A 23902-nucleotide genomic window follows, 5' to 3' on the forward strand; every position below is an offset into this window, starting at 1 on the left:
TAGAATAAACACATAGAAGGGAAATAAAGAGAAATTTCAATGAAAATAAATTAAACAAAATTACTCTCTTTTCACATATATTGGTGATACAATAGCAAAATACATGGGAATACATTCTCATGAATTAGTTTTTTGACAATAGGCTTGAGCTTTTGACTCTCAGTTACCTATCTAGTTGTCATATACAGGTCATAGAATAAAATATTCATAGAAGCGCTACTGAGAGACAAAAACCTAAGCCTTGCATCAACAAAATACATGTTAATCAATGCATTTTGTTGCTGTGTCAATTTGAGAGAGAGTAAATATTTTTAATATTTTACTCTCAGTTGCGCCTCTAGTTCTACTCTATGATACAGGTGTTCAGTTTAGTAGATTAAAAGCAATATATTTTATTATTAAAACTCAACAAAATAAAAAAAAATTAAATCAATGATATTGCAGAATGGAATGAATATAAATTTTAAGTAATTGTGGCAGAATTTAAACAAATTATTTTAATATATATTTCAAAAATATAGCTGTTAACATTGAGTTATTAAGTTAAGAAATAAAAGTGATTTGGAAAACTTTAAAATCTTAAAACTTATGTTTTCATTTCAAAGATAATCCAGAGGAAGACAGATGAATTTCTGTATCATTAAAGAAACATTTGTTAGACCTATAAAGTTGTTTGAATTGTGGCTTTTTCAGCAAGTTCCTTTTAGCTTTTAATGTAAATGCTCTCCTAAAATAAACTGTTAAATTTAAATCCTTTATAAACAAAAAAATATTACTTTTGCAAATTAATGCAAAATACAAAAGAAATCGTGTTTCCAATACAAAATTTAAACTCAAGACCCAAAAAAAAAAATTTAAATAAATTTACAATTGCTGGAGTAACATGTTTCGAAATTTTATTTCATTTCTTTACCCAATATTTCCTTTTAGATAAATTGTTTCTTTTTTTTTCTTACTTTATTCTATGCATTTAATAGCACATATAATTTGGTATTTCACTAATTTTTCTTAAAATAACAAAAAAAAAACATTATTTTGGTATGCTGCACGTTGTTTTCAAGCTTTAACTGTTTCCATGTTGACCATGTTTTTGGCCATTACTAATCATGTACAAAACGAGTGTGTGCACCATAATATAATGGCGCAAAATAACTGAAACATGAAAATAACAAAAAATAAAAAAACATAAAACTCTTTTATTACTTTGGCCAGTTGGCCAATTTTGGTAAATAAGTTGAAAAAAAAAGAAATAGCACTAAGTCTGACAGTTTAAAGTTTTGCTAATGTAAGTCTGCAGAGGAAAACCATTTTCGAAAAGCTTTTGAACACGCAATTTAAATGAAATTGTTAAATTTTATTTCAATTGCTTAAGCTAAAAAAAGGAATTAGATAGAAAAAGAAAAAGTCTTATATTAAATTATAGGATTATTATTGTGTACTTTTTGTTGATTTTGTTAGATTTTTTATATTTTTTAACTTGGTTCATGTTAAAAATGTAACACAATGACATTGTCGTGCATGTTAGTACAGCACAGCATGACAATGTTAGCTCATTCTGAGACAAAAAAGTCTTTAATATATTTTTGTTTCTAAAAATTTCAAGAACATGTTATGATTTGAAACAGCTTTAAATGAAATTGCATACTATATTTAGAGAGTTTAATAATTGTGTTTCAAAATACCAAAAATACAATAGCACTTTCAAACTACATTTGCTGAATTCACAACATTTTGTATCGTGTATCTTGTATTAAATACACTTTTTGTTTATTAGTTTGTGAACACCCATTGTATATTGTATGAATGTTTTTGAAAGAGTAGTATGCATAACATGTAGTCCTACTCTCAAGTTTTTCAAATTATTCTCTCACATATACGGGTACTATGCGAGCTCAGAGAAATGTAATCAAATTTATAGTTGTAAACCAATACAACTTTTTAAAAACATATAAAATAAAAGTGTATAAGTGTATTTAATTTTTGTATGAAAATTTCCAACAACAAGCTTCAACTATTGTATTGAATACAATAATACACTTGATACAAGGGGTTTTGTCAATTCAGCAATTGCATATTTTTGAACTAAATGATTAGAAATTTTAGAACAACTGTTAAATATTTTAAATAGCCCTAGCAAAAGTTCAATATTTAAATTTCTATTTACTAATTCAATTCAATTTACCAATTTCATAAAGTGCAAATAACAAATAATATATTTGCTGCATAAACATGCAAACCAAGATCAATAATGATGCTGTAATCAATTATATTTCAATGAAAGACACCTCTAAGGCAGACAAAATACAAATATGTAATAATTTTTGCCTAAAACAACAAATTAATTGAACTTACCTGATAATCATTTTATATACACCCACACCTTATATAGTACCTACATATATATAAATACTACAGCAAAATTTTAATAATACTCTTTACATATGTACATAAGGGTGGCCCAATGTACATATAAGACTAAACCGTAGCTTTTTATGCATTCAAATAAAACTTTAAAATAAGCTCTTTATACAGTCCAATTTAAACATCAATGAAGCTCATTATTTATTCACTGAAGTTTCAGTTTCAATCCTAGTCCAATAAAGTTCAATTGCAGCTCTTTTATGTTCCAATTTGAACATAAATGTGGCGATTTATCTTTTATATAAATATTGTAATACGATACAATTTAAGCTTCAACAGTGTCAGTTTCTACAGTCCATTGTATGCCTGAATCGCAGCTCTTTATAAAGACCCTTTTAAGCTTTACTCGTATCAGTTTATGCAGTCGAATTTAAGCTTTAATGGTAGCACTTTTTACAGTTTGATTTATGCCTGTATCATAGCTCTCTATAAAGTCTAATTTAGACTTTAAATATAGCACTTTATACGGTCCTATTTAAGATTTACAATTATCACTTTATACAGTTCAATTTATGACTGAATCGTAGCTCCGTTTAAATAATAATCTATGCTTTATCACTTTAGACAATCCAGTTTAAGCTTTAATCATAGCACTTTGTACAGTCTGGTGTATGCCTGTATCGTAGCTCTTTATAAAGTCCAATTAAGACTTTAATTATAGTACTTTATACAGTCCAATTTAAGATTTAATATTATCAGTATATACAGTCTGAATTCTGAATCGTAGCTCCTTTTAAATAAGAATTTAAGCTTTACTCGATAACTTTATGCAGTCCAGTTTAAGCTTTAATATTATAATTTTATACAGTCCTATGTATGCCTGAATCGTAGCTCTTTATAAAGCCCAACTTAGACTTTTATCGTAGAACTTTATACAGTTCAATATAAGCTTCAATCGTAGTACTTCATGCCGTCCGATGAATTTATTATTAGTAGCTCTTTATAAAGTCCAATTTAGACTTTAATCGTAGCTCTATATAAAGTCCAATCTTGAGTTTAATCGTAGCTCTTTATACAGTCCAACTTAAGCTTTAATCGTAGAACTTTATACAGTCCAACTTAAGCTTTAATCGTAGCACTTTATACAGTGCAACTTAAGCTTTAATCGGGGCACTTTATACAGTCCAACTTATGCTTTAATCGGAGCACTTTATACAGTCTTTTGTCGTAGAACAATTAATATGTTAGTTATAGCTCTTTATATGGCCCAGTTTAGGTGTTTATTGTAGCTATTTATACAGTCCAATGTATGCTCTAATTGTAGTTCTTTATAAAATGCAATAATTTCTTCAGTAGTAGTTCAATCCTAGATCTTTATACTGTTCGAATATTTTTGTATTTAAACGAAAATGTTTGATAGAATATCGAAAGAGCCTTCCAAAGACATTTTTCATGATACCAATATTTCGTATGCATTTTCTCCTTTGAGAGAAATATGACAAAATCATTAAAAATCTTAAGCAAATACCTTTTTATTCATTGACGAATTTCTGATGACAAGATTTTAAGACCTTTTTTTTTATTTTGAAATAAACTAAACTTTTAAGTTAGGAACAATGACAACTCATTATTGCCCCATACAAACTGGACCACCCTAATGTACACATGTAAACAAACAAATAGTACATAAAACAATCAATATCATCATCATCATTATTTGTATTATTTTACGTATTGTACTCAAATCTCTATTGTATATCAGGCTGTGTATATGAAATATTACTTTAATCACTTACTTACATCGAAACAATTTTGTTATTTATTTATTATTACTATATTTTTTTTGTAGCAAAATAATAAGAAAACTAATATTTCAATTTCCGTTTTTTCATCTCTTGTCCCTATTTAATTGCAGATTCACTGGCACGTGCACAAGTCAATGTGGAACCCAATACAGCTGTATTAAATGAAGGTGATCCCACAGAATTGTTGTGTCGTTTTGCTCATCATACAATAACGTATTGTCGAATTGAAATACCCGGTGAACCGAAAGTTTTTAATTTATCTCCTGATTGGAATAAAACTCCTGGTTTTACGTACTTTGGCAAAGGTTTGCAGGCTGGCGAGTGTGGTGTTAGCATACAACGTGTAAAGGCTGTCAATAATGGCCAGGTTAAATGTAATCTGGGTGTGGAGGGTGAAGAATTATCGGGCACTATTGATTTGGTGGTGGCATGTAAGTTATTGAATTTTTTAATTTTAATAGCTAAATAAGTGTTACTAATTTCATTTTAATAAATTTTTGTTCTTGCTTTATTTGTAGTGCGTCCCAAACAGCCTTTGGTTGAATTGATTACCAAACCCGACCGTGAGGGTTATTTCAGTGAGGGCAGCACCTTCCAGGCTCGTTGTATTGTGCCCGATGGCCGTCCAGCTGCCAATATTACCTGGTTGATTGATAACCAACCTGCCGATAAGCGTCTTGGTCAATTGGAGGTTGTAGCTTCGAATAGTCCCAGTGGCTTGGAATTGTCTACCACCATCCAAGAGATCCAATGGCATTTGAGTCCTGAGGATAATGGCCGCAAATTGATTTGCCGTTCTCATCATCAGACAGATCGTGAAAATTTACCACCTCAAGAGGGTTCATTCAATTTGTTAGTGCGTTGTAAGTATTGTGATGTACAGGAAAATTAAAAAATAAAGAGCTTAATGTAGTAAATTAAGAAGCAGTTACTTCAATTTAAGCGATATTTCCTTGAAAGATTTATAGCAAATTAATATTTGGTTCAGATTTGGTTGTAAAGTTCTGCTAACCTTGAACTCAATTACAAGTGTCCCATGAAACACTGTCAAGTCATGTCATGCTCTTGAAGCATGGTCAACATAACATACGAAGGCAAAGTCGGATACAAGCAATTCGTACCATCTTGTGCGGTTCAGAAGTGGTGATTTTGACACGGTAGGCAAAAATCGCCCAGGCCAGCAAAAAAAGTTTGAAGACCAAGAATTGGGGGCATTACTCTATGAGTATTATTGTTAAACTCAATAAAAGCTTGCAAAATCATTAGGAGCTACTCAAGCAGCAATTTTGAAACGTTTGCAAGCATCAGGATTTATCTAAAAGCAGGGTACCATACGAATTGAAGACGAGAGACCTTTTATTTGAAAAATAAAATAATTTTTTCAACAAATCATTACTTGCGATAAGAAGCATAGATCATATGTGAATCCCGAGAGGCGCTAAAGTATTGATCTGTAAAGTATTGATATGCACAACATTCTCTCTGGGATACGCTTCACTGTAGAACAGAGTATCTGAAATTGGATTGATTCATTCTTGGCCTCAAAAGTTGAGCAGTTCTTTTAGCTCGGAATTCATATGTTGCCATAAAGATGGAAAAGTTTCACAGCTAACAATGGCCAATACTTTGAATAAATTTTTATGGTAGAAATAATTCAAAATAAAAGCTAAACATTTCAAACAAAATCTGCCTAAAAATCTGAAAATAGAAATTAAACTTTTTTCATGGAACCATCGATTTATTTAAAAATTAAACTCAAAATTATTTAGTTTTACACATTTTTAAACTATCTTCAAAATAATCCCTTTTTAAATATCCTATAAATCTCTCACTTTCTTCCCTTAGATGCCCCCATCCGTCAAGAAGAAACTCTCGTTTATGGCCTATACCTCGAACACACCGTCACCGTTAACTTGACCATACGCTCCAATCCCGCACCCATTGTCGAGTGGACTGTTGATGGCAATGTGATACGTCAGGGCGAACAAGATGGTCGTTTCTCTGTTTTTGAACCTGTCTACTTGGGACAAGACATGTACAATGTAACATTAATCATTGCCGGTTTGACCCTGGAAGACACCATGAAGACATACAATTTGAGAGCATCGAATGCATTAGGCTCAACAGACTATACCGTACGCATTAGTTCATCGGCCACACCACCAGCAACTGGTTTGGAAATTGGTGCTATTGTTGGCATTGTTGTAGCGGTGGCAATACTTGTCTTAATCGTACTCTTGGTATTGTTTGCACGTGCCACTGGTAGATGGTGTTTTGGAGGTGAGTAATTCTGTTGTTATTATAGTTTTTTTTTTGTAGTTGAAATAGAAAATACTAATTAAGAAAATTTTAAAGTGTATGGTCCTATTCACTATTTATTAAATTTCATATTTGTTGGTGAATATGACCTTATTTCTGGCAAAATTTAATACTTCCTTTAACATATATTTATTGTTATCATACTTAATTGTCTGAAATTTCTATAACTATCCTGTAAATTGTTACAGCTCATCCCTGAGTTTCAGGAAAAAAAATTATTAATAATCTAGTGGAGAATATTAAACATGTTGCGTTTCATTGTAATAAGTAACCACATGTATTCCATTCAATCTACCTAAACAATGCAAATGTAACCATAACAGAGTTTCCCAAACTGTTCTGATTATAATTCTAAGACAAACTTAAGGTACTCTGTGGGAATATGGAAATAAATGCATTTATTTTTGTATAAATATTTTTCATTAATATAATTTTATAAATACTTTTCCTAAGCTTTTAATTTATACACACAACAAGCAAGTTGTTATTCTTTAGATTTTTTACTCTACCTACTACAACTTCCTTAATAATTACAAGGGTATTTTCATACATACATATGTGAACTTAGACCTGCCCTTAAAATATTGTTACATTCTCTTCTTACAGACACACTCTTTTCATACAGACACACTGCTAATACAGTCAATGTTAAGTCTAACAGTGCCTACATACACTGAATAACTCTATAATTCAGTGTTACTATTTATATACTGTTCTAGTAGTTTAATGAATTTTCTAACGGAAAAACTAGAATGTCCTATTTCCACATTAAAGCTGCTAAAGTTTTTAACAGCTTTAATGTTAATGTTAGCAGATTTAACAGTTAATGTGTTCATACTTATAAATAATGTTAATAACAGCGTGTTATCAACATTGTTGATAAGTAAAAGTTTCTACTGATGGAAATTTTTATAGACATGATGAATGTTGCAAGCATACGTTACATGCCCCTAAATTAAAACCCATAAAGCCATTTTATATACTCCTGCAAAGTTTAATCATGCCGTGTTTCTCGTTATCTAATTGGCCTTATATCATTTAGTTTTCGATAATAAAGCAAAAAATTAAACTCCTTCAAGACGAATCTAATTTTTAAGGACAGCTCTATTACCTACAAGTTTGTGCTCCTACTTAGGCGTTATTACTTTGTTAAAGAGGATTTAATTAAAATTTTAAATTGTATGCTTCATAAGAAATTGTTCATTATGCTTTTAATATGTACATATATTTTTTTGTTCAAATAAAACACAAAAGAATTTAAATAAGAATCAAAGCTGTATTAACATCCTATTTTCTGTCTTGTTTATTTTTATTTTTTTTTGTGCGCAATTTTATGTGCCATAAATTAAAAGATTAAAAAAGTTTAACTCAGTACCTTGGTGTATGCATATTTATGTTGAACGAAAGAAAAACTTGCCTACGATATTCACAGTTTGCTATGACACAATAATATAAACTGTAGCCTACTTCTAGGTGTTTAAAAGAAAGAATTTATGTGCATCTTTCTAATAAAATTGCTTTTCATGCATTTGTTAGTAGTATATGTATTTACGAGCAACTGTGCATTGCCTCAATTTTGGAAACCTAACAAACATCCTGTAATGTGTGGATTTTAGATTTTATTATATGAATATGACATAATTGTATTACATAATATTTTAGTCGGATTAATGTTAAATAATGTGACTTATTAAAAGTTCTAAAATGAAAATAGAAATTACATTTAACATTTATATGGAAATTATGAAGAAATAAAATTAGATGGATATGAAAAAAATTATTTGAATAGTTTTGTCATTAAAATTAGCACTAACAAGAAGTAAGCGTGTATAGTCCTTAAGTCAGTGGTCGGCATAAACATAGATGATTCTGACTTCTTATTTAAACACTTCGTTGAAATTTTTATTATAGACAGGTAAATAACAAATTAAATTTGGTCCTTGGTTGCCAAGAATGCCAACCACTGCCTTAGAGTCAGTAATTGCATAGAAATTTCGGTACATATTTCTTGGATTAACACGAAATGCATTTTTACTTTGTCCAGTGAAAGTTGATTTGCATCAGTGATGGCAAATGCTGTGTTATTGCACTTTTATCAGTACTTTTTGAAATAAAAAATACCGCCGTATCTCCATGATATATAAAGTAATTTTTCTGAAATATTTGCTTTCAAAAATTATAGTTGAAATAACTTTGTATATAAACTAATTAACAACATATCCCTGCAGGATGTGTCAATAGTGAAACTATACTGACTTACCATTGACACAGTCACCAGTACTAATGACTTATTTTTCCCTAGCCAATGCTATTTACTATAGACATTTGCGTGTCATTGGAAGTCTACTACTGACGATATTACTATTGACTAGGTACTTATTCACTAGTACATTTTAGTAATTCAAATCTACACTTTTGTTACTTTTCTGAAGTAGATGTAAATAATGAAACTGCATATTTTGTTAACATTTGACGTTGTATTAAACAAATTAAAAAATAAAATGGTATGAATTCATAAAAGATGGAAGAGTCGTCTTCGTTGACGCTTCGTTGACAATGTCGCTAAAAAGTCACCAAAATAGTAGACAAAACTGGTGACTTGGAGACACTTGTCCCCAAGTTTCCTTCAGGGATCTTTCTTTAATAAAACTCATAGACATTAATTTTCACATGTCTCCTATTTCATAATTAATTTTAAGGTTGTTAAACGATTCTTTTATACCTTTATTATATCCAGAGTTCGGTCGAACTTTTTGCTCTAAAGCATGGTAGATTGGACCTAAACTAAAAATATTTTCAAAATTTTTTTTAATAGTTCTCATGTTATTTGGTGAGATTAGAAATATTTCCAAAAGAACTTTAGTACAAATTGATGCAAGTTCCTGTTCGAATTAAAAATTCATAATCAAAATCAACTTTGATTTGTTTTTACACATCCTCGCATTACAAAATTTATTCTAAAGTACCAAATAATGAATGAAAACTGAATAGTAATCCAAAATTGAAAAACGTATTTCTTGTTTTTTAAATAGTTGTATACAAAACAATCAAAGATAATTTTTTACTTTTCGTCTTAAAAAAATACTATTTTGATTAGAGTTTAGTACTATTTAAAAATCTCAATTTTTCTTGTCTTGTCTGCAGTATTCGAACTATTATTAGACTATTATCCAACTTTTTGAGTTTATTTCTTTGTGGATGAGACTGCACTCCAACCAATGAAAGTCTTCCTATTTTAAATGTAGATTGCCTAACTTGTAAAATGTTGTATAAACGAGACAAAATCAAAGTTTCTCTGTAGAAGATCTTCCATTTATCCACGTCGGTCATCTATTGTTTTCAATATTTTTAAATGTTGCTGACCTCTTATTTTATAGAAAATGTTAACTGTTAACTCCGATGTACACCGCTGACAGTATCTCTGGAGAGCAAAGTAAAAAACCTTATGATGAATGGGATTACTAGATCGATTTTTTGTATAGGAATGCTGTTCGAAGTTTCACAGTTATTGGACTCAATTATATTTAACCTCTTCATATTTGTTTCATTAAACCTTGTGTAACCCTCTTAATCCGATTAAGATTGATCAGCTGAAGCTGAAACATTATAAGGCTGCTACAATATATTCTTGGCAGTGAGATATTTCTGGCAATATCTCTTTATTATCGGGATGTCTGCTTCTTTTTTGCCCCTTTTATCAGTTGTAGCTGCACTCCAAAACGTTCTACTTTAAATGTAGATGTCCCTAGTTGTAATCAACGTCTTTCAATTTCATCTTCTAGATATGCTTCAACTTCTCGTTCAACTTCTATTTTGTATGTGAAAAATGTTTTCATTTTGCTGTACCAAACCTTTAAAAATAATGTTATTTTGGTTCGGAATGGCATTTCAGTCTTCCTCACTATTGTGGTGATGCGATAGACTAAACGATAGTGTGCTGGACTATCAATCTGAGGGTTGCGTGTTCGATTTCCGCCAGAGACTCTGGTTTTGTCTGTTTAAAAAAAAATAATACAAGTTTATCTCCTCCATGTTCTTCAAAATTTTGTCTGTGCCATTAGATTAGACCAACGGAATGGTAGAATCTATAACATAGAATCTATAACATGCCTCTTTAGAGTGATGTTTCCTAATGGTTAGCCTGCTGCATAATTCAGCATCTATAGAAGTAATAGTCGCTAGTTCGACCCTCCCTTTTAGTTGATTGTTCATAGAGCATATTTTAGAGGAGATATAATCACTATCTACTACGTGCTACTACGGGATTTGCATTGTTTCTTCCGTTGCATCTCTCGAAGTAGTAGACTTAGGTTCGACCGCCTTTTTTGGTTGATTGTTCATATAGCATCATTAACAGGAAATCACAATCTACTACGTGCTAGGATTGTAATGTTCCTCCGGTAATTGGCCTCTCTAGCCCCTTTTGAATAGGAAAAGAGGTAAAGGCATCAACTCATTTGTACATTAATTTTTTTTTTTTACCCCAGAGAGCATTGCCTTCATTTTGGTGAGTTTGGCTCTATTAGCTCTTACTTTCTAAACTATTCTAATTTATTAATTTGTATTTTTTGCTTCATAATCTTTTTGGAATAGGGATGTCAAACTTTTCACTTAATAGGCTGGAGTTGCAATTTGTCTAACAGCGAATATTTTTTTCCTACTCCTTAATTGCAAAGCTTGCGCGGTTAGCTAGCATTCCAGAAAAGCGAATGTCGTTAAATCGAATCAGATTCTGTATTTGATGAATCGTAATGTTTATCGTTTCTCCGTAATAAATATGAAACTTGATATGTGGGTTATTTAAGATATCTAAACAGTATTTAATAATATATCTTTTGAAATTGAATAATTTAGTGGAGAAAAAATGTGATAAATTGTAAAAATTTTGAGTTGGTATTAAGAGGGTTAAGCTACCCCACAATAGCGTTAGGTTTCGCTAATTTAGCTAATTTTTTTTTAACATTTGACACTTAATTCATTGTCAATTTATTAAACTAATAAATATTTAATTGTTTTTTAAATAAAAAATCTTTGATTTCTTTACAATTATTTATAAATAATAATCAATAATTTTATTATGCACTATATTATCAAATATAATATAAAAAACTGCAAACATTTATATAGCTTTTATTTGAAGTTTATGCATATTTAAGTATTTTGCATGTTGCACAGAATTTAAAAAACAAAATTATTGTTAAAAAAAAAATTTAAATAAAAAAATAAACAGTGGAAAATCCTCCCTATTCAACAACAATTAAACAAGAGCTAACTTAATAAACAAAAATTTGTAAATGCAATATCAAACAATAAAATTCAAGTGATAAAGATAAATTTTCCAAAAAAAAACGATTTTTTAAACAAATGAGTTTGTAATCATCATTATGTTTTTTAACATAAAATAAAAAGTTCTAAATCCTTAAAAGAAAAGCGAGAGAGACTTTTTGTTTAATATAAATTTAGTTTCAGTTTTACAAAATTATTATTATATTATAAGTTTAAAGAAAATAATTGGGTTTTTTGGTTTAAAAATTATACTAACAATAAAAATAAACAATTAAAGTGATTTTTTAAAAAACCAAATTGCATTGAGAAAAAAATCACTTGTATTTCCCTTAATTTTGGTAGAATTTCGGTATTTTCATTTAATTTTTGGTATTATTGTGGCTTTTTTATTTTTATTATTTGAATTTTTAATGGTTGAAAGAAAACGGTTTTGCTAAAAGTTAGTTCTTGTTTAATGTTGTTACAGGAGCCACCCTTAACACCGACATTGGACCCGACTCTGAAGCCCAAATTAATCCCCAACACAATGATGATTTCGATGGCAGAGAGTTCAATAATGGTGAGGAACACATTGACACCACACACCAAACAGAAGAACCCACACCTCCTGTCACCGATAAACTAGAGACCCAAAAGAAGGCTGATCTCAAAAATAATGGCTCAAAGACCACAACAACGACAACTGCCACTAATGGTAATGGACATGCTGCAGACAACAAAACAAATACATCGGTCTAACATGTTTTTCCACTACAATTAAACAACTAATATAACAGAAACAAAAAATTAACAATTTTTTTATAATTAAATTTAGAGACATTATGACAGACAACGATATTTTTTTATATAAAAAAAAACAAACTCATTTTTAAACAAAATTTAAATCTTCCTAAAATTAAAGCCTTAATAAATAAACTATTAAAGAGCAAGACAGCTAGCAAAAGTAATTTGTTTAAAAATATTAAATTAAATAACAAATTTTCTTTTGTTTGATGTAACTAATAGAGTTTTTATATATTAAGGCTAAAAATAATTTAATTTATTGCCTGGAATTGTATTGCAAACCATGACAATTTGTACACACTTAGATTTTCCATATATATATTTTTTTTATAACCCAGTTTAGAAACCTTTAAGGATTTTTTCAATTAGATTTTTAAGTAAGTTAAACAAAAACATGAAATCTCAAACATTAAGCACATTTTGAAAAGAGCACAAATTTTTTTTATATAAAAATCTAAAAAAAAAAACGAAAAAATAAAATTAAAAACAACAATGGTATATAATAATTTTATAATTTTTAACAAATTATTGTGAATGCCCGTAAGAAATATTTTATTATATATATATATAATTTTTTTTTATTTTAATTTGTTTATAATTATAAGCCAAGTATTGTGTTTAGTATGATATTTTTTATCTTTAAACTCGAATAATTTTCACAAATCTCCAATATATTACATAAACCTCAATAATATTGTTAAACCGTCCTAAATCATATATATTTTATCCTCACATTAAATTATGTACTTAAATTTTACATAGCATTTTTTTAATACAAATTGAATTAAATCAAACAGAATCTATCTTTATAAATTATTATTATAACCTCATGTCAAATGTTTTTTATACTATTTATACTATATTTGTATGTACTATATATGAGAAAAAAAAATAAAAACAATTTTTGTCTATTTACTATAAAAATCAATTAAGCTAAATAATAAATAAACTTTACAACTAAATTTTAAAAAATAAAAATTACCACATTTTATTTGAATACCCTACAATAAATTTAGGTGAAATCATGAAACAATAATATAACAAGGTATAATCATTAGGGGGAGCTAACAACCGTTTATTTCAAAAACCAGCCAAGCAACAAATTATTGATTTTAAGTAAATCCGAAAAAACTTCGGAAACTAGGAAAAAACTCAAACTAAAATTTTACTCAAAATAACCACACATACGAGTGTTGTTTTTATTTTCACATAGTTTTATTTACTAATACATTCTTACCACTTAGGTTTTTATACCCTACACCACCATAGTGAGGAGGGTATTATGCGTTTGTGCAGATGTTTGTAACGCCCAAAAATATTAGTCTAACACCCATCTTAAAGTATACCGATCGACTTAGAATGACTTTCTGAGTCGATTAAACGATGTCAGTCTGTCCGTCCGTCTGGTCGGCTGGCTGGCTGCCCATGTAAACCTTGTGCGCAGAGTACAGGTTGCAATTTTAAAGATATTTCGATAAAATTTCGTATTTGGTATTATTTTTTCGGCCCAAGGACTAAGCCTATTGAAACTGGCTGAAATCGGTCCATTATTTCACCTAGCCCCCATACAAATGTCCTTCCGAAATTGGACTTTATCGGTCATAAATGTTTAATTTATGAATGTATCTCCACAAATTGCGCTCCAAATAAGTTTTATATATATAAAATTCATGTCACCAAATTTTGTTACGATCGGTCCATAATTAGTCATAGCTCCCATATAGACCCGCTTCCGAAAATCACTTTAACGTGCATAAATCGCTTAAAAATGTTGTTATACTCACAAAATTCAACATAGTAAACTTTCATATAGACACATATTACACGACCTAATTTCATGGTGATCGGTCCATAATTGGTCATAGCCCCCATATAACCCCCACTTCCGAAAATCACTCAAAAATATAAATTATTGAAATTTTAAAAGAAAAATGTTTTTGCTCTTTTACTTAGTGTAGGGTATTATATGTTCGGGCTTGACCGACCATACTTTCTTACTTGTTTATGACTGAGTTAGGTCTTTGGCAGGAGAGTGAGTGAGGAGAGAGAGCAACCTAAAAATTACTTTTACAAAATTTATATTTTTTCCTATGAAACTGTTTGATAAACATAATATTTTTTTATCTGTATTAACATATATTTTAAAAATAATATAAAGTTTGCACTTACTGTTTTTAGGAACTTTAAAAGTAAAATGACAAATGAACTTTTTAAAGGGTTTAACATCATACTTATATATACATATTTGTTTTGAAATAACTATTCGTCATCATATACTCGTTCTACTGTGCATTCCGCTTCCTTTATAGGCCATTGAAAAATATTCTCACAAAACTCTTCATAATAAAACAAGTAGGGTTTTAGAGCTTGAAAATCTTTTATTTTTTTCAATTTTATTGAGACCCACAACATTTATGGAAAGACTAGATTAGAGCCTAGTACTACATAGATAAAACCAGTCAGGCGCTGTCACTTGACATTTTTTATAAAAAACACAGAAATGCGTGCTTTGTTTCACCATAATAGGGGATAGTATTTAATTTGTTTTGCTTTAAACGATGCATTTACTTCTACATACCAGTAATCGCCCAATAACTCATTTTTGGATATTTGTTGCTTGACTGATTTTTGAAATAAATGATTGAATTGTATTGTATTTCAGTTAAATCTCAATAACTTAATCCTGTTTCCAGAAACATGTGTGTATGACTTAAAAGTGCGGGATTTACAATAAATGGCGCGATCAAAAAATGTGCCATCTATTGTAAATCCCGGCTTACAATAGATGGCATTTTTATTAATTTTTATGCTATTTTGAAGGGTTTTATTTTTTCTCTCTTAGTTATTGAACATTATAATGTAATCAACAAAGTTTTTTTTTGCTTTGCAAATAACGAATTTTGTGCCAACAAAGCGACATATGCGGGAAGTTTAGCTTTACTTCATTAATTTGAAAAAAAGTGTGGCTGATGCACACCGATTGCTCATCAAAGCTTATAGTGAATGACTTCCATCGGTTTCAATGTGTGTGAGGTGGTTTGTGTGGTTCAGAAGTAGTGCATTTGACATGGAAGACAAAGATCACCAAGGCCAGAAAAAAAGGTTTTAGACTAAGAATTGGAGGCATTACTCCATGAAAGTTGTTGTAAAATTCAAAAAGAATTTGCAAAATCATTGGAGACCACTTAAAAAGCAATTTCAAAAAGTTCGCGAGCAGGAAATTGGGTTCCATACGAATTGAAGTGAAGAGATCTTGAAAGACGATTTTATATATCGGAAATGATTTATGCACTGAATCATTTCTTGGGATGAAAAATCGATCTATTACGATAATTCGAAGAGTAAGATATCGCATGTGAATCCTGGCCATCTAGCCGAATCGACACCTAAGTCAAATATCCATAACGTTAAGGGTAATGCTCTGTATTATGTGCCAAAAAAGGGTCTTATCTATTATGAGCTGCAGAAATCTAAGCAGACCATGACAAGGAAACTGAGCCGAACGCAACTGATTCGTTTAAAGCGAGCATTGTCCAAAAAACGCCCATAATATGCGGACAGACATGAAACCGTAATATTCCATCATGATAATGTTCGGCCACGTTATGCAATTATAAACTATTTAGAATGAAATGGTTGGAAAGTTTTTCCTCGACCGCTTTATAGCACAGGCCGTGCCTCATCCGACTACTATTTATTTTGATCGATGCATAAAGCTCTTTCAGGGATACGCTTCACCTTAGAACAGAGTATCCCAAATTGGCTTGATTCGTTTTGCCTCAAAAGATAAGCAGTTCCTTTGGCTCGGAATCCATATGTTGTGCAAATATTTCAAAATAAAAGCTAAATATTTTTAAAAATCCTGCATTTTTAAATCCTACACCCAATAAGTGGTGATATTTTACTGAATGCAGAAGCTTTTGGCTCTTGTTTTGTTAAAATCGTCTCCTATATAGCTGTCTGTATTATGATATTGTTTTTAATGGTATATCTACCAACAAAAACTGTATTGGATCCATCTAATCTTTCTAGTTTGGCGTTAACATTGATTTTTTATTCTGTCACTATTGAAACAATTCTAGGGAAGCACCTTGTAACGGTTTTAGAAATTCAACATTTTACAAAGATTTACCATAATTTTATTAAATTTTTTTACAAATAAAAAGCTTCTTTTATAGATTTTCTTCGATGGAGGTCCTTATGATACTCGTGATACTCCAAAAGTAATCTGCCATATTATGTTCATCCCAGCGTCCTTGGTATCTATCATCCATCACTTTAAATCTTGATAGAAACTTTTCCCTAATTCTTCGCTATACGATCGAAGATTTTCAGAAAAATTGTCTAAATGACTGTGAAGATAGTGTACTTTTAGGCTCATACTTGTATTATATCCAAGATTTTAAAGGTCTATAAATAATTCCTCGTAATTTTCAGCATTCTGATTTCCTATGGAATTTTTCACAGCGGCAACATAAGCTTTCCAAGCCCCTCCAAAATCATTAATTGAAATGAAATGTGTCTTTCATTAAAGGTCTTAAATGTATATGTTTTCCTTCAAATTATTGCTACATAATTTGTTTTAGTTGTTTTCTATGAGATCTTACACATTTTGAAATAGGATTATTTACAGGGTCAAATTATGTAGGGTATGTGTTTTAGTTGAATTCAAACATAAATTTGTTTGAACAACTTTTATTTTTTCCCACAATATTATGCTACAGTCTACGAATATTCTAATAAATGAATATAAATAAATAAATAAATTTGTAGTAACATTATTAGTTTATGGTTATTTGTTTTCTTTTTATTTAACTATTTTGCATTTCATTTACACGTAACAATTTAGTTATATTTAAATTTCTGCATGTAAATTTGCAACAATTTTGGTTTACAAAATTTTACACTTTATTTGAAATACAAAATTTTCAGCACATAAATAAAATAAAAATGGACTAAACAAATATAAATAAAAACAAGTAAGAAAGTATGGTCGGTCAAGCCCGACCATATAATACCCTACACCAAGTAAATGAGTAAAAATATTTTTCTTTTAAAATATCAATAATTTACATTTTTGAGTGATTTTCGGAAGTGGGCCTTATATGGGAGCTATGACCAATTATGTACCGATCACCATAAAATTAGGTCGTGTGATTTATGTCTATATTAAAGTTAACTATGTTGAATTATGTGTGTATACCAACATTTTTAAGCGATTATGCACGTTAAAGTGATTTTCGGAAGCGGGTCTATATGGGAGCTATGACTAATTATGGACCGATCGTAACAAAATTTGGTGACATGAATTTTGTATATATAAAACTTATTTGGAGCGAAATTTGTGTAGATACATGGATAAATTAAACGTTTATGACCGATAAAGTCCAATTTCGAGGGGACATTTGTATGGGGGCTAGGTGAAATAATGGAGCGATTTCAGCCAGTTTCAATAGGCTTGGTCCTTGGGCCGAAAAAGTAATATGCACCAAATTTGGTCGAAATATCTTCAAAATTGCGACCTGTACTCTGCGCACAAGGTTTACATGGACAGCCAGCCAGCCAGCCAGCCAACCAGACGGACGGACGGACGGACGGACATCGTTTAATCGACTCAGAAAGTGATTCTAAGTCGATCGGTATACTTTAAGGTGGGTGTTAGACTAATATTTTTGGGCGTTACAAACATCTGCACAAACGCATAATACCCTCCCCACTATGGTGGTGTAGGGTATAATTATATAAAATAAAAGAATTGCTAGAAACAAAGTGAAAAGTTTTACATATTTTTAAATGAAGAAATATAAACATTTTTACAAACACACATTATTTTATTTAGCACTGTTTTAATAAATTTTTAATTGTTATGCTTGTGTTACATGTTAATGTAATTATTAGTTTTAAAAGGAAATTTTCAGCTTCAAAATAAATTGTATTTTAAATAAATTTATGTATAAAAAACTTCCCATTTCTTGAATTAGTTTGAAGGTATGTTGAGACGTATGAGTAATTTTATAATAATCATACGAATAGATTGTTCTGATAGCCCAATGTATTTTGTAAGAAAAAAAAATTTGATGCATTATTAATTTTCACATATTTTGTAATATTGTTCATTTGTAAATATTTTAATAAATATATCTTATTTAGGAACAAAAGCATTCTTCCCAATTTTGGATGCAAAACTTTAAAATCCAACAAAATGTTATTGTGATTAATATTTATTTTTCAATAAGATACATTAACTCTTTTTAACTACTAAATCGATCAACATTTTATATAAAACTGATTCCTTTTCTTTTACTATTAAAGTAGCTTTGAAAGCAAATGGCGGCAAATATGAAGGAATATTATCTTTAGATATATAGAAATTGTTAACAACAATCGGATGGTCCTAAAATTAAAAAAAAAGTATTTAAATCATACCGTGTAAAAGTGCTTTATGTATAATACCTTTAGCACTGGACACTCGCTGGGAAATTGACTAGTTGCCTTCACCTGATTATAGATAACATAAGTAAAATTCAAGGCCTTATTCTTAGTGCCCTTTAAAAACTCACAGCCATTGACACTGGTATTGATAAGAGTCCAAGATTTACGTTTTCTGGGTGCCACCACCGAAACGTACAAATCGAATTCATTTACATCTTCACTTAGTATCAACGAACCGTTCAAGGCGTTGTGGCCTCTGTATTTAATTAATTTAAAATCAAATAATTTTACACGTTCCTTATTGTATTCAGCACGAAATGTGGTTAATTCAATGCCTAAGGAACGCTGCATGATTTGTTGAAGTTAAGCGAAAAGGGAAAATCAATAAAGTTGTTTTGAAATATAGAAATTTTTTATGAAGATTAATTACCTGGCTGGCTGTGGTACCCCTTTTTAAGTTTAATACTATTAAAGTTGTTAAGATTGGGGAAATATTATACCAAATTTTCATTGCTAGTACTTGAATTAAAAAAAATAGTTTTCCTATATTTTAAAGCTTATTTAAATAGTGATGCTTTACAAGTGTAGTGTGTGAGTATTTTTGACTAATGACTTTTCTAACACTTCTTTATGTTTTTTGTTTTAAATTTAGTTTGATTTTCTAATGATTTTCAAATTATATATCAATTATTTGTGTTGAAAATAATATAATTTTAAAATAATGGAGCTACAGAGTTATAGATATATTTAAATAAAGATTGTAGGTATTTATTGAATTATCATAGACTAATTAAACATTCCAATATAATCACACCAATAACTATTCACTGGTTGGTAACAAGTTTATTCACAAATTCATTAAATGACTCATTAGCAGATGACTATACAGTTTCAGTATTTTAAAGTTTATGAAAACAAGTAAGTTTGCTATATTCAGCTGAGCCGAATCTTATATACTTTTCACCAAAGCTACTTTAAGAATACTATTAAAACTATTTTTTGGGAAACAAATTTTGGTGTAAAAACAATTTTTTTAATGAAAAAAAATGGAGAAAAAATGCGAGTGAAAAAAAAATTGTTAAACAAAATTTTGTGGAAAAAACATTTATACCAGTAGACCAATTTCCTAGATTTTAAATAGCAATCTAAGTTGGAATATTGCGGATATATTAATGTATCAATCTTGTCTGTAAGTAGCTTTGGTAGCTTCGGAAATTTGAATTCCACATACAGACAGAGATGGATATATCGACTCCACTATCTATAACGATGCGGAATGTATGGTCATTTCCATTATAGCGTGACATGACACTTGTTCGACAAAATGTCAAAAAAAAAATGAAGAAGAATTTAGTACAACTTTATTCAGACAAAATATTGCAATAATTGACACTAAGGAGTTGAAGATATTAGCAAAAATATGCGAATGCTTGACGTTACCAAAAATCGATTTATTTGCAAATCAAATATCGAAATTCATACTGCATACTGTAGAGATACAGAATCTTACGGAATTAGTATTTTAAATTTTTTAAATTAAAATGCATATAACATTGAAGTCGGTCATGATTTTTAAACAATTCTTTTTACATTTATTGTTATTCTTTATACATTTATTGTTAATAAAATAAAATGGAAAAAATCGGGAAATATTTAGTTCCGATATTATCAAAAAACTGGAGTAGGGTGGGTAAAAATTTTTAAAATTTTATTTTAAAATGCGAATATCTCCTAAGCTATAAGCGATAATTGGTAGCTACGATGAGGTTTTTTATAGTATTCGACATGAAGATTCTTTATATATAATTTTTTGGAAATCGGAACCCAAAAGAAGAAATAGGATCGTTTTAATAATGTAACATACCCGAGGTGACCTACTTTGGGGACCCCTGGCCGCGCACCTGGTGGGCCTATGAGGTCGAAACTCAAACTCGACAATATTTCCACTTTGTGCACGTCAAATTTTATTGAAATCGGACTAAGCGTCTAGAAGTTACAGATTTATTTCCCTCTATTTTTTCAATACCACTGTGCAACACCAATCGGTTAAGTTAAACCGTTCACACCATTCGTTAAGTATTCGTTGCTTTTGGGAGTGTTAGTTTACTTTTATATGAATAATGTCATGCATTGCTTTACAGAATTAATGTATATTGTCAACAAAAGGCTCATTTTATGTAAATGCATTCAAAATCACAACATAGAGCATTCAATCCGTTCTCTTATCTGTACATTTCTACCCATAAGGCAATGATGGGTTAAATATCCGTAGAAGTTTTTTATTGGCCTCTAAATGTATACTATGCAATAAAAGAGACACTCAAATATGCTAAAGAATGTTAGTATGTGCAAAAAGCTTTAAACAAACCATGAGCTTTTGTAACCTTGAACCTATCTTAATACATAATAATACACGTTTTTGTTTTACATAATAAATTATTCTAATTAAAAATTAATAAAAAACATTTATATTTTTTCCTTGTCCTTTCAGGCAAATCGGTTAAAATGTCAACAAACGAAACGTAAGTATTTCATATTAATGCAAATAAAACAAATTCGAATATCGCTCATGAACAATTGGTGAAAGATTTCCATTAACCGAACAAACGTTAACAATTATTAACAAAATGGTAAATTGAAATAGTAGTTATTATATTATTACGTAGCATGTCATAACATATTTTCAGTTATATATTTTTTGTATTTGCATGTATGTGGTGTTAAAGCATGACTTAATGTAATATTGATACTAAATTTATAAAAAATTTAAAAAAAAAAACCTCAACACATAAGCACAAATCCACAAACATAAAAACACAGACACACATTTATACATACAAACCATCACATACATACATACTTATAGATTTTCTATATTATTAGTTCATCATATCAGTGCCTCATTAATCGAATGCATATTCTGTATTTTTCCAATAACCAACTGTTTCCAACTGTCTATATACATAGTTTACTTAGTTATAATGTCTACGTCCCAAAATTTTGTTTCGTTATTTTTGTCTATGTGTATTTATGTTTCGAACCAACAAACATTTGATTGTCTATCCCCACTCTTTGTTTAAATTTGAAAAACTGCTTACATCGAACTAAACTCAACTCAAATCAAATCAAATAAAAACTGTTTCACTTATGTCACATGCGCTCAAAATCAAAAATTCAATCAATATCATTTATGCTCATCTAAATTCAAAATAAAACAAATGAAATTAAAAAAAATAAAAATTTAAGTATCAGTATTTCAAAAACTCACTGTCACTGTTAAGTCCCCAAAATTCAGTATACTAAAACAAACAAACTAGAACTAAATTCAAAACTGCATACAACAACATGTATAAGCACTAAGCTAATGTGCTAATCTTCCTTTTCTACTATTGTTTTTTTGTTTTTTCTTTATTATTTATTCCCAAATTCAACATACTACATGACATGATTATTACGAAAATACAAAAATACAAAACACTATGAATGTTAATAAAAAAATTGCAAAATGTTCGAAACAAAAACTTGTTGAAATATTCATATGCTGATGGGCTGTATAAATATTTAAATTGTATGCATGTATAAAGTGGAGGCAACCAACAACATGGTCAAAGTGTTGCTCTGCTGGAGACTCCAAACGGTGTTACCATCATTGGTAACAAGCCTTCTAATGGCAATACTAACGTAAATAACTACAGTCATGAGCAGGAACAAAATGAGGTAGAAAGACGCAATCTGCGCAATAACGACACTGAGGACGATTCCTTTGAATATGGCACAGATCGTGAAAGTAGTGTTTATAATCCCACCACTATGCCCATACGTTCTGTAATGGCTCAAGCTGGTGGCAGAAATTCACAGAAAAATTCCGAGAGCGATAATGTACATGATCAGTCGGATCTTTTGACCAAAGGCAATCAATTGGGCATACCAGAATCACGTTTTTCACGTTGGATACCCAAAGATCAGCGTGAGATCTTAGAGAAACAAGCTAAAATAATGGCTGAACGTATGAAACCAAAGACACCGGAACCTAAACGTATCCTAGAATCGTCCGAAGAGACGACACCGGTGAAAAAATCACCAACGACATCCAGAATTAATACTAACACAACGTCAACAACAACAGCGGCAGTTAAAAACAATAATACACCAACGGAAACGGAAATCTAGTGAAGTATTATTTATGGAGATATAAGTGAAATGAAATTATTTAGCAATAAATTTTAATACTAGTACTTTTTTGAATTGAATAAGATTGCATATATATAGTATAAGTATGAAAGAATTATAACTATAAAACATACAATTGAAAATAGTTGGAAAAAAGTAAAAATAAAAATTGGCTGGTTTATTTGCAGTGATAGCGAAATAAAATTAACTGTTTTAAATAAATTCTGTCTTAGGGGAAAAAATAGGTTTAACATTTTCAAAATTAAAATTAAATCTAATTTGTTTATAAAACTAAATGGACGATATTTCAGACGATATTATACTGGCACAGTACATTTACAAATTAGAGCATGAGTTCTCTTCCCTTTTTCATTTGATGTGGTCTACTTTGACACCATGTATCTTATTTAATATTTTAATTGAGTGGATACATAGTAACTCAAGCAGAAAGCTCGGTTTACACTCTATAATATTTATCCAGAATTTTCTATTTATTTTGAAATAGGATCCATTTTGTGTCGTGTTATGTTTGTTACATTTTTCATATGTATATACTTGTATGAAAACCATATGAAAACTAGCTTAAGACCATATTTTAGCTCATAGCTCTTTAAATAAACGAGTTTCCATCTTGATACTCGGAAGAAACACAATTATTTTCAGATACGTTTTCAAGAATTTTAAATGAGTTGGTTTTTGAGATATATTACAATTAACTTTGTTCCCCATGAATAGACCTATGAGCT

The 23902-nt window shown here is 29.8% G+C and overlaps 1 protein-coding gene across 4 annotated transcripts in view; it reads left to right on the forward strand.

The window, feature by feature from the left end:
- Fas3 (fasciclin 3) overlaps positions 1-23902 on the forward strand; it is a 277077-nt gene that overhangs the window by 232134 nt on the left and 21041 nt on the right. For 2 of the 4 annotated variants that reach the window (XM_065502694.1, XM_065502693.1), the window contains exons 2-5: positions 4277-4597; positions 4685-5029; positions 6012-6446; positions 21478-21508. In XM_065502694.1, coding sequence (XP_065358766.1) covers positions 4277-4597; positions 4685-5029; positions 6012-6446; positions 21478-21508 — 1132 coding nt within the window. Of the gene's footprint in view, positions 1-4276; positions 4598-4684; positions 5030-6011; positions 6447-12237; positions 13533-21477; positions 21509-22570; positions 23172-23902 lie in introns of those variants that run through there. The other 2 variants (XM_065502692.1, XM_065502695.1) reach the window with 2 other exon arrangements.

This window comes from Calliphora vicina, chromosome 2, assembly GCF_958450345.1.
Source record: "Calliphora vicina chromosome 2, idCalVici1.1, whole genome shotgun sequence".
In the NCBI taxonomy this organism is placed as follows: Eukaryota; Metazoa; Arthropoda; class Insecta; order Diptera; family Calliphoridae; genus Calliphora; species Calliphora vicina.